At 37.1% G+C, this 12664-nt stretch overlaps 1 protein-coding gene across 1 annotated transcript in view; it reads right to left on the bottom strand.

Moving 5' to 3' along the window:
* NEO1 (neogenin 1) overlaps positions 1–11873 on the bottom strand; it is a gene marked incomplete at its 5' end in the record, with an annotated part of 36030 nt that extends 24157 nt beyond the window's left edge. Inside the window, 6 exons of the mRNA XM_015823366.1 lie at positions 1656–1776; positions 2865–3019; positions 5837–5973; positions 6854–7007; positions 7883–8158; positions 11540–11873. Coding sequence (XP_015678852.1) covers positions 1656–1776; positions 2865–3019; positions 5837–5973; positions 6854–7007; positions 7883–8158; positions 11540–11873 — 1177 coding nt within the window. The remainder of the gene's footprint in view (positions 1–1655; positions 1777–2864; positions 3020–5836; positions 5974–6853; positions 7008–7882; positions 8159–11539) is intronic.
* Positions 11874–12664: the final 791 nt, after the last annotated feature.

Genomic DNA, 12664 nt, shown 5'->3' with positions numbered 1-12664 from the left:
AAGCAGTGTCATTTTTCAATATTAACTGGAGGCAATCATTATTTGATACAGTATTATTTATGCATTGGAATAAATTTCAGAGGCAACTCAAGTGCCTTGACAGATGTGGAGAGTATATAAAATGGTTTGGCATAATGATGAATAAAAGATGAATTCTAAAACAAGGGAAGGGGGGAGAGAGGAAGAGACAATTGAAAGTGAAAAAAAAAAGATGGAAAAAATTAAAGAGATGAATAGTAACACTTATACTGAATATTACTGTAGAGAAGTTGAAATACTATATCAATGAGGCATTTCTGTGATGTATACACAACTTGGCTGTAAAGCAATGGGAAGTGTATGGAAATTGCCAATTCAAAAAAGATTGGATATTATGGTTTCAGACTGCAAATTTGTTTTGATCAACTGCAACACAGACATTCCAACGCTACCTGTTCTAATTGTAATTCTTGAATGGCGGTGGACAATATGAGGATATTTTAATTATTTAAAACTTTGGACGGTTGATTTGTTTTCTGATGTTTGAAGTTACTAAAAGTATATCTGTTGAGCTCCCTGACAAATGCATTAGCATTACTATAGTATTTTGACTAGGATGTTTTATCTGATCTCTTTTTTCCAGTGCAAACATTTAAAGGAAATCATAAAAGTACAATGAAAACAACCCTCCTCTATTTGGGAAATATTTTGTTTTAAAGGAAGTCATTTCATTCTTTACTATCATGCCCAAATAATACAAAGGTGTGTCACCATCAATATATCAACAAAGAACATTTAAAAAGGAAAGCAACATTTCCTGCCAGCCCAACCAAAAGCGATGCTGTATTTTAGATAAGATAGCGAAGTCAATTGTTAGTGTAAGAGGAACACAAGGAAAATATTTTGCACCTGTCCAGTAATACAACATGCTCAGGCCTTTCACTTAGAGGTTAAAATCCAATGAGGGATTTAACATGCTCTAACATGCTCTATTAGAACTTGGAAAGACGAACAGCAAACAATAATGTCTTTACAAACTAGCAGTCTCACAGACACATTTATCTTTTTGAGAGCTGTGAAATCTTCAAAATCATAGCGTCAAAATCAATTCTGAACACTCAGGCTTCACATATCATGCTAAATCATAATACGGTTCATATCATAGTTTGTATCAGACCCCTATAGCTTTTTCAACAAACTTAGCCTCAGGGTTATGTTGTAAATAGTTGCAAGAATGGAATATTACCTCCAATAGTAAAAACACATTACCAACGGATCTCCTTAAATTGATAGTATGAGGTAGATTTCATTTTTTTCTGATACTGGTATCAATTTCATATTGATAGGACAAAGTATTGATTTTAAAAGTCTTTATAAGAATAGAACACTAAAAAGGCATGTGTTAATTGTAGACGGAGACCACGAGTTCCAGTCAAAGGCAACTGGGTAATCGTGGGCCAGTCACTTTCTCTCAGCCCTAGGAAAGAGGCAATGGCAAACCACTTCTGAAAAATCTTACCAAGAAAAGTGCAGTGAATTGTTCAGGCAGTACCTGAGAAAAACAAAAATTATAGGCAGGAGCAATCTATCCATGGGTGAACAGTGCCCCATGGGGAGGAAAATATAGCTCAATATTCTGCCCTATATTTTAACAATGTATGACTCTACTTTCTTACCATGATCCAGTATTATCAGCTGGGCTCCAGACTGTATATTTCCCACATCATTTTCCGCAATACACTGATAAAAACCTTCATCTGATTTCACCAAACCCAAAACCTGTAGGTTGTGCTCATTCTTTAAGAAAACAAAAGAAAACAAAGATGTACAGCATTCATTATAACGTACTCTAGTCACTGTTCAGGATTTTGGAAATAAAAGCTATAAAAATGAGAGAGAGGGGGAGAGAGGAAGAGAGAGGGAGGGAGGGAGAGATAGAGAGAGAGAGAGTTATGTATATTCACAACTATCTTTCCAGCCTTATCATTCTGACTTGTCCTTATTTTATTTCTCACTCCCGCTATTTATACCATTCAATGCTGACAGAAGTAATTTAACAAGTGCTTTGTTATTTATTTACTTCTGTCATTTGTGTATTGCCCAATCTGCAAGAATTCCTGCTGCCTTACGGTGATCTCCCTTTGGTGGCTCAACCTCTAGCTGTTCTGCCCTATCAGCAAGGCTGGGAAAAGACATTTTGCAGGCAAAGGGCAAGGCAGGGCTGCCTTTCAGTTCAATGTCCATAAAGCAACTGAACTGTAACACCATTTTTTGTTTCAACACTAACAACTTGATTGCATTCTTTCCTAGGCTATCCACAGATAGCAGGTTGGCCCATGTCTTCCAACATTCCGGCTGAAGCAGTTGCTATACTTTATCTAAAGATAGATTGATCTTCTCTTTTCTCTAGTTTTGCTGTCATAAACTTCTAGTTGTTAGCTTTTCTTTTCTGCCATTTTACTACCATTGAGGATTTTAAGCTTGACTATAATGAGGGGACAGATGGGGAAAAAATTTGCTCCTTAGAATTGTACTCCCCATGCCTTCAAATGAAACATGAATCTAATGACAGTACTCTTTGGAAAATAATCTAAAACTGAACTGGTACATTTTTTTAGTGTCTTAGCTCTAGGATGCGGTTCGTATCAACTGTATACCTGGAAATATGTTCAGCTTAAAGATGAGGAAGAAACAGTCATGTGACGCAAAAAGCTCTTCCAATTATCTAGGTGCAAACTGTTGTGACTGTGCTATTTGAAGGGAAAGAGTTTTATATTTACACTTTTTAGGGAAATATGTTAGTGATCCAAACCATTTGGCATTCTTTTAAGCTTGAGCTTGTGACAATTAAACCAGACCAAATGCCTTATTAAATATGTACTTACTACAATTTTAAAGTAGTCACTAGGGATGACCACATCTCCATTCTTTACCCATTTGACCACTGGAGTTGGCTTTCCACTCACATCACATTCAAACACAATATCCATGGATTCGTGTGCATAAATATTAGTGGGCTGCTTCAGAAACGTGGGAGGCACTTCAAAGTGAGAGAAAGGTCAATTACTAATTATTGATCAAACAAAAAAAATTGCTTAATTGGACAAGATGATATCTTTCATTTATATTTCAAAGATATCTAACTTTATTCTAAGAGACTTTCCAAAAATGAATGGTTATTGGTAAAAAAAAACAAATAATTAAACAATACAATTTTACTAAGGATAACCTGTGGGAGATTTTTTTTTTTTTAAAAAAAATATCAAATTATATTTTAAACAAACAAAATCCAATTTATGAGAAGCAAAGGTGAACTTTAAAGCTTACTTTCATATTTCCTGTCATTGGCAACTATCTTATGAAATCTCAGTTAAAGCTTTCGGCAATATTTTTTATATCTATCCGCAGGTCAAGACCAAATGTCCTGCTTTAATGAGTGTAATACAATTCTGAGTGTCTAAGTTCAAGCACATGCTCAAACGTCACCCACAAATGACCTTTTCTGAGTTGGCAAAGGGAATAATTTTGTTTTGTATGAAATAAGTGAGCCGCATCTACCGGTATGATGTTTTAGTCAGCAACACCAGACCCGATTCAAATAAATGGATCTGAAATATATTCTAACCATGAATGTTTAGAATTGTACTGTTGGAACTGTACACAGTAATGTGCATCAATACATCTGCCTTTAGTTTCTACAGGTCCCATTACCTTTCATAACTTGCTAATAATTTGCCATTCCAGAGCCAAAAGAAGATATTTTACAAAACATCCCCTTCACTTTTAATTTTAAGATCAATGATTTCAGATAAGTGCCAGAAGAGAAACACAAAATTGCCCATTGTTGTAGAATTTAAAACTGGAAAAGCAAATACACTATTGCCAGGATATAATCTTTTAAAACTGGCAAGCTATCAAAAACAACAGCTGGCATAAAGCTTTGTTAATATATTATAAATCAGTTTTTAAGACATCCTAGTTGAAATCTAAAAGCTATCAAATACAATTCTCTTGAGTATCAACAACACTACCACAGATACTTTATGTATATCCATATCAACTACTCAGGGATATATTTTGGTCCCAAGGGATTTGATGGGAAGCTCTTACTGAAGAAACCATTTTTCACAAAAAATGAATCACTATCTTGGTTTTAAGTTTCATAATACCTCTTCATAAAATTAAAAACAAAGCAATTCTCATTATTTCTAAATGATGTCTGTAAAGAATTAAAACAAGAAGACTGTTGATAAACAATGTTACTTTGGGTATGTATCTGTCAATATTTCCATCTTGTAACTCTCATTTAAAGCCGAGAACAATTTGTAACATGGCAAGGATGCTTTTGAAAATAATTCTGCCACCAGAGCCGGCTGCATTATACGGAGGCTGCACCCGCCCCAGCTCCAGCAATGTGAAAAAAGTTGCGATACGTCGCGACATGTCATATGACGTGGCAAGTTTGACACCCGTGTACTAGACAATCTTAAGATTTCCCAGGTGTCAAACAAAAAGGCAGAGGAACCACTTAAAGGTGATTATAAAGGCTTTTGCTTTATTTCATTCAATGAATGAGAGCAATAGGAATGTTCTAAGTTCACACACACTACATGGAATCAATCCCATTTTTTAGCACTGAGATATTCTTTGAATCAGCTTATAGACCCTGTCTGCAGGAATAATCTGAAGGCCCTATCAGTTCATTTACGTTTTTCAAATGTTCATTTTAAATCTTCACTTAAAAAGAAGAAAAAGAAACTCCACTTGATAGAATTTTTTAATGATAATGTTTGACACTGACAGGCCAGGAAACTCAAAAACCAATGGAATTTGCGTCATACCATTTTCAGGAATCTCCTGCAGAGCTAAATACAGTGGCTGACATTCCCAGCTGAAAAGTGAACTTATAACCTTGTCTTCCTCTGTCTGTCTCCACTGTTACTTCCTGAATTACAGTGATAAAAGAGAAAACTGCCTTCTGATCATTTATACGGGGGAAATCTGGTAAGTGAGATCAGATCAATTTCCTCTTCTTTAATGTACCTTTTAGCACAGAACCCTAAAATTGAAAGTTGGAAATTTACAGAGGTCGAAAGTTGTTTGAGAGCGAGTTTGGTGTCAGGAGCAGGCTAGACACCAGGAGACTGGGAGTTGTAGTCCTGGTTTAGGTGCAATGCCAGCTGGGTGACTTTGGCAAGCAATTCCCTTTTATCCCTAAGAAGGAAGCAACTGGCAAACCATTTCTAAAAGTGTTTCCACGAAAAGTCCATGCAGACATCAGAAGTCAGGACTGATGTTTAGTACATACAGTATACAGGTGGATAATATTATCCACCTATATATGTACTACACAGTCTTTGTGTACATTTATCCAGATAATCTACCTTACTATATAAAAAAATGTGTGTCTCTATTGAAGAATACAGTACACTCTTGGGATTAAAAAGTTCTTGTTATCTTCAAGCCACAAGATAGCAATGTCAGCTGTGTATTTGCAAAGTAATAAATGGAGCATCTTTATCCACCGTAGACCATCTGTTTATCTGTCTACCTAGCACTGTTTTCAAGGTGGAATCTTTCCAGGGGTTTAGGCTGAGCTCTTTCCCAACTGTGTATAGAAATGTTATAAATTTAATTTGCAAAAGATTTATTATTCCACTGCTAAGCTACAATAATACTCTTGCTTCAGTCATACTGCTCTCCAGATACCTGGGATCAGTAATCATAACTACATTTATTTTGCTTCTAAACAAAACAATGGTGTTTTTTTTTTAGAGTTCAACTGCCTCAGCTATATTAGCACGGATTTTTTTTAAAAAAAGTATATATATCCATATATATAAATATATATATATACCCTGCACAGTAAGATCAGCTGGAGCTTCAATAGTTTCATTCCCATTATCTGCGATGCAAGTATATGTTCCTGAATCATCTTCGCTGATAACATTTATCTTCAGAGTTCCCCCAGACAGGAATAGAAATTTGTGAGAACTGTATAAAACAAGACACATTGCTGGAGTGATTTTTTGTTTTTCGAAGTGTGAAGGATTTGGAGTTTTTAAACAATACAAACATTTACAACATTCTTCGGAAGCCCGAATATCTATTTTTAATGTTCTTTCTCTCAAACCATTTTCAACTGAAAATATTCCGGTTGAAAATCTGCGCTAATTATTACAGGTGATATAAGTCAACATTGCCATAGCAACTATCCAAGGCTTAGGAATGTTTAAAGAGTTAATAACTGGCACAAAAACAATAATTAAAACAAAAGCTCCAATGAACAAAACTAAAAAGCACTGAGCTATGATAACATACAACAGCCTGAATACCAAGGGGGGAAAAAGTGGGGGGGGAGGAATATTTCCAAAGTATATATAGTTGTGTCATCAAATACTGTATGGCTTAGAGATTGGAAAGCTAGATAGATTTATAGCACAACAAGGCATTTGGTTGCATGGATCATGACAGAATATGAAATAAGTATCAAGATAAAATAACCTTTATTGTCATTTTTTACTGTGAGCACACAGACACACAGTAACAATGAAATTATGTTGCCTGATCAGCATGGCCATTCATCCAGGACCTGACAGTTGCTCCCTAACGGAGCTGTGCCCTTTCCTAATCTAGGATGACGCATTTTTTAAATAAGGCGGGCAGCCCTACTGTTGTCACTTCAATGCTTTCTTAACTCTTAAGACCCAAGTTTGATCCTCTTTCATCAACATTTTTAGGGTTGTCAGGTCCCTCTTTTTAGCCGTTTCCATGAAACGGGATAGTAGTTGCTGGCTCTGTCTGCTCTCCAGTTATCTCCCAACAGCAACGATTTCTGTGACTTCCACAGGGAACATCAGAATTAAAAACTCACTTTTCGGTAACAAGCTCTTCTTCGTTTCTTGTCCATCGGATTAGAGGGACAGGAATGCCCGCAGCAACACACGGTAAAACTGCGCTCTGCCCAATCACCTTGGTAAGGGAAAAGGGCTGTTTCAGGAAGAGCAAGTCTGAAGAAATGTCAGATTCTGCAAATAATATCATCAGGAAATAGCAGGTTACATTAAATGAAAAGTGATGGCAATGTAATGTTCTAACTAGTAGTTCACTTGTTTCCAATTAAATATTTCACAGCAAATTAGAATTAGACAAATGTACTTGAAACTGGCATAAATACTGGCCTTATCTTAGTGCAATGGTGGCAAACCTATGGCATGGGTGCCAGAGGCGGCACTCAGAGCCCTCTCTGTGGGCACGCGCGCCATCGCCCCAGTCCTAGGCCTTCAGCTGGGTTTTATAAAACCTTTTCGCTTCAGGTCTCCGCCGCCGTGTACAAAAAAAAAGGGTTCAATCAGTCAATTTCAATTTCTCGCGGGAGAAAAAAGATCTTGCAAAGTTGGAATTGATTGATTGAACTTTTTAGTCCCACCCAGTCTGCCTTTACCACCGCAGCCAGGCCCACCCAATGGGCCACGCCCACCCGGCACCCAACAATGCATAAGTGGGTTTGGGGTTGCAGTTTGGGCACTCGGTCTCTAAAAGGTTCGCCATCACTGCCATAGTGTCTAAAACTACATCTGTCTTGCACAAACAGGTGTATAATAAGTTTTGTTAATATTCAAGAAACCTCCTGGCAAGAAAATTGAAACCTTTAGAACAGAGGTGTCCAATCTTGGCAACTTTATTCCCCAGCCAGTATGAAGTCCACAGGTCTTAAAGTTGCCAAGATTGGACGCCCTTGCTTTAGAATAAACTTTTATAAGGACTTTTAGAGGTCCCAGAGAAGCATCCATTTCAAATTAGCAAGTTTGAATGCCAAGTTTTTAGAATTTCTGACACCCATTACTCGTGACGCGCAAGAAAGAACTAGGAGAGGAAAAAACCTCAGCACACGTGCCTGTACCTGGAAGAACTTTAATCTCTGCTTCGTCACTGTATTTGGGAGAGCCACCAATTTCAATAACACAACAGTATGTTCCGGCGTCCTCATCTGTAGCATTGCTGACAATTAAAGTTCCACTTGGCAATCTGAGTACACGATCATCCAGAAAGAGGGGCTGATGATTCAACTCCCACCTGACAAATGGTGCTAGATCAGCATTAACTTCACAGTTAAGAACTATGGGGTTTCCTCTATGGACAGAGGCAGACTCTGGCTGGGTAATGAATCTTGGAAGCCCTAAAGGACAAAAAAAGAAAAATGAAAAAAAGCCCAAACAAGTAAACAAACAAAAATACATTCCTATATCTTTTCTTTTGCCCTGAGAAATTAAAACAGTATTTTAAGCTAATATTTTTATGCAAAAAAAAGATTCATAAATTCATTGTCCAGGTGTCTTGTGAACATTAGGAATGCAAGTTCTTCTGTTATTAAAGATTCTAGTTTACCTCTGAGAAATTACTTTTGAATGCCATAACCAATAATGAGAGAGTAGAAACTGATATCATACAGCTGCTCCATGTCATATATTTAATTAAATTAGAGCCTAATTGGAACCATAGATTAAAATCAGAAGGGACAAAGTAGCATGTCAGATGAATAGTTAAGTACAGCGAAAAAATTCATGAACTAAAAAGAAAAACATAAGAAGAAAAGCTGTGATAAAATATAAAAGAATAATCTTGGGCCAGTCTCTCTCTCTCTCAGCCCTGGGAAGCAAGCAATGGCAAACATTTCTCCAAAATCCTACCAAGAAAACTGCAGAGAGTAGAACAGGAAGTAGCCAGGAATCAACATTGACTCAAAGGGACAAAAAAAAAAGTCACTAACAGAAGTACAACACAAGTATTTATTCCGCGGGTGAGTCCATAAACGGCAACAGCATAAAATATTGAATTTGCATAGCTGCCATCCAATAGTTATTATAGTAGTATCCCTTGGAAAGCTTATTATAATATACCACATTTTTACTTCTAGTATTATAAAAATGCAAACATTTAGATGAATGGTCTAGAATCAATCATGCTGGAAAAAAAATCTTTATAGCCTAAATATGAAAAAACTATAAATAAATAAATAAATAAATAAATAAATAAATAACAATATCTCCAATGGCTAAGAGTAGGAAAGTTAAGGAAAGAGACAGAGGGGCTTAATTCTGGCTGCACAAGAACAAATGTACATAAAGTCAACATTGATAAAAGAGCAACAGATGGCAAATGCCGCTGCTTCAAAGAAGGAAAGTGTGGGCCACCTAGTTAATTGCTGCCAAAAGATCACACAGACTGATTACAAGCAGCACCAATAACAAAGTAGCAACAATGGTACATTGGGAGATCTGCAAGGAATACCATTTGTCTGCAAGCAAGAACTGGTGGGACCACAAAAGAGACAATCATAGAAAATGAAGAAGCTGAAAGTGCTTTGGAACTTTAGAATTCAAACTGACAAGCAGCTGCCACATAAATCCCAAATAAAAAATCTATATAAATAAAAATGTAAATGTTCGTTTGTTCAAAATCTTAAATCTCCGAAAGTTCTTCACCGATTGCTTTGAAATGTTGACACAACGTTGCATTCGAATACGGGCGTGTTTCTATATACCTACTATTATATAGATGTCACACCTGTGACAGGTAAAAACATGCTTTTTTTGAAAAACAGCGCCATCTGTTGGACGTAAAAGCAACACACTTCTTTTCCATTTAACCAGACTGAGCCACAGCAACGCGTGGCTGGGTACAGCTAGTTATTGATAAAAAAAGACAAAGAAATCTGACAGTAGATGTTGCAATACCTGGAGGCAGCAGAATAGAAAAGAAAGAACTGGAGGAAATCAAAAAATACAAAGACCTGCAAACAGAGGTAGAATGACTGTGGCAAAAGAAAGCAAAGATAGCACCAATAGTCATAGGCACCTTGGATGCAATCCTGAAACATCTGGAGCACCATTTGAACACCAACAGCATTGACAAGATCACCATCAGTCAACTGCAAAAAGCAGTTTTATTTGCAACAGCTTATATATCCTGTGATGATACCTTTAACACCAACATCTGCCTATCCCAGGTCCCTGGGAAAGATTTGATAGGTGGATAAAAATGTCAAATCTGCAACCAACCATACTAATGCTATACTCTTTTCTAAACATTGAGAAATGAAAGAGGAAACTATAATTGCAAATGGTAATCAAAGTAACAATTCACCTAGATAGAAAAAGTTTTTTTAATGCCTTAAAACAGTTCATGGCTAATAATTCTTTCGAGATATGTAATGTACTATAAAAATAATTTGGGCTGCACAAATTTGCTGAAAAGCAATATGTTCAATTAAAAACATATTCTGACTGTTTAATCTGAAGCTGGCAAATTAGCAGCTTCTAAAATTCCCAAATTATTTGACTGAGAAATGTTTGTTTGACTGGAAGATGTCAAAGCTCACAAAGTAATGAGGAAAGTAATAACATGAAGGTTCATTACTTTCACTCTCTATTATAAAAAGTAGGCTTTTGATTTCCTGACAGCTTGAAAAAATCAGAGGACAGTAACAATGATCTCATGAGACAGATCATCTCCCAAATTAAATGAGAATCTTGGCTATCAGAAGGGCCGGAGACCATACTTCCATCTTGTCAGTAACAAAGTATTATTTTACTAGAGGTGGTTGGGAAATGGCTGTGCAATACACTCAAACATAAGGCATTCTGTAATGATATCAGGCAGGAAAACCCCTGAGGAGGAAAAACACCATAGCTGCTTCATGTGGAAAAGTCTGAGGCAATGCTCACCCAACCTCTCATTGTTCTCTATTTCACTTTAATATTTTTTTAAAAAAAAATAGGAAATGACCTCCATAGAGTGGGGAGGAAATGGCGGAGTCAGGAATTATACTAGGTTATTTAGCTATTTAATGTGTACCTGTAACTAACCTCAATATGAATAAATCAAAATGATATATAATATAAACCAGACATAGACCTTGACTTATGACTACAACTGAGCCCACAATTTTGACTATAAGTTGTAATAGTTGTAAGTTGAGTCACCAGGTGACTGGACTTGATTTATGACTAGGAGGCAACCCCTACACCAGGGGTAGGCAACTTCGGCTCTTTTATGACTCATGGACTTCAACTCCCAGAATTCCTGAGTCAGCTATGCTGACTCAGGAATTCTGGGAGTTGAAGTCCATGAGTCATAAAAGAGCCGAGGTTGCCTACCCCTGCCCTACACAATTTACTATAAATCTAAGATTATCACTAAAACCTCTCCTAAAGTTAACCCTCTAAAGCAGTGTTTCACAACCATGACAACTTAAAAGTTATATCGACTTCAACTCCCAGAATGTCCCAGTCAGCCATTTTCCATGCTGGCTGGGGAATTCTGGGAGTTGAGGTCCACACATCTTAAAAGTTGCCAAGGTTGAGAAACACTGCCCTAATGCTTCAAAGCAAGAAGTGGTCTCTGGGGACTGCCCCTTTTTAAAATAGACATTGCTTTTTTGGACGACTGCCTTCTCCGCCTGTTTCTCCTGTAGTACACAATCTATATTTATTTCTGCAGAAATGTTAACCTCAGATTTGGAAAATGTAGGCAATAGATATCCAAACAAGGTTTTCACCTGCAACTGTAAGCTTAGCTGTCCTGCTTACAATGGTGCCAAGATTCTCCACCGTTGCCACACACTGGTAATGGCCTTCATCAGGTTTATTGTGCTTGGAATGGACAACGCTGTTGATTAACAAAGATCCATCTGGTAATAACTGCCGGCGGTCATCGGATACCAAGTTCAAGAAAGTCCCATCCTTTCTCCATTCAATTTTTGGAGGTGATTCACAATATGCTGAACAGTTCAGTATAACAGAAGAAGCTCTAACTGACAGAGTGTCCACTGGTTCTACTAGGAAATAAAACGGAGTAAAGGTTCTCACTGTGGATTCTATAAGAGAAAGAGAGAGAGAGAAAGGGTGTTATTTAGGGCATTCCAAATATATTGTGCAGAAATCTTAAATTATTACAGATATAAAAAAAGACCTTCACTGCTCCAAAATCTACCTTCCCTGTGTATCATACTAAAAAATCCTCAATAATAATAATAATAATAATAATAATAATAATAATAATAATAATAATAATAATAATAATAATAATAATAAAGTTGGAAGGGTCCTTGGAGGTCATTTAGTCCAACTCCCTGCTCAGGCAGGAAACCCTATAACATTTCGTTCAAATGGCTGTCCAGTCTCTTCTTAAAACCTTCCAGTGTTGGAGCATTCACCACTTCTGGAGGCAGGTTGTTCCACTGGTTAATTGTTCTAACTGACAGGAAATCTCTCCTTAGTTCTAGGTTGCTTCTCTCCTTGATTAGTTTCCACCCGTTGCTTCTTGTCCTGCCTTCAGGCGCTTTGGAAAATAGCTTGACTCCCTCTTCTTTGGGGCAGCCCCTGAGATATTGGAACACTGCTATCCTGTCCCCCCTCGTCCTTCTCTTCGTTAAACTAGACATACCCAATTCCAGCAACCGTTCCTTGTATGTTTTAGCCTCCAGTCCCCTTACATGAAGAAGGCTAGATTAGCAGAAGAAACCATAATCCAAAAGTCCAAAGAATGACTTTTGCAACCTGGCAGGCAAATACTAGAGAAGAGACGGAAAAAGCAGTAGCAGCTTCTAGGCATTTTGAAAGAAAGCCTCTAGTTATTCTCCTTTTTGGAGGATGGAACAAGTGTCTCACAGAAGCCTTGGCTT

The sequence above is a fragment of the Protobothrops mucrosquamatus genome, unplaced genomic scaffold, assembly GCF_001527695.2.
Source record: "Protobothrops mucrosquamatus isolate PMUCROS unplaced genomic scaffold, P.Mucros_1.0 scaffold1849, whole genome shotgun sequence".
Lineage (NCBI taxonomy): Eukaryota > Metazoa > Chordata > Lepidosauria > Squamata > Viperidae > Protobothrops > Protobothrops mucrosquamatus.
Note: the sequence above shows the minus strand (reverse complement) of the source record. Positions and strands in the feature narration are given on the sequence as shown.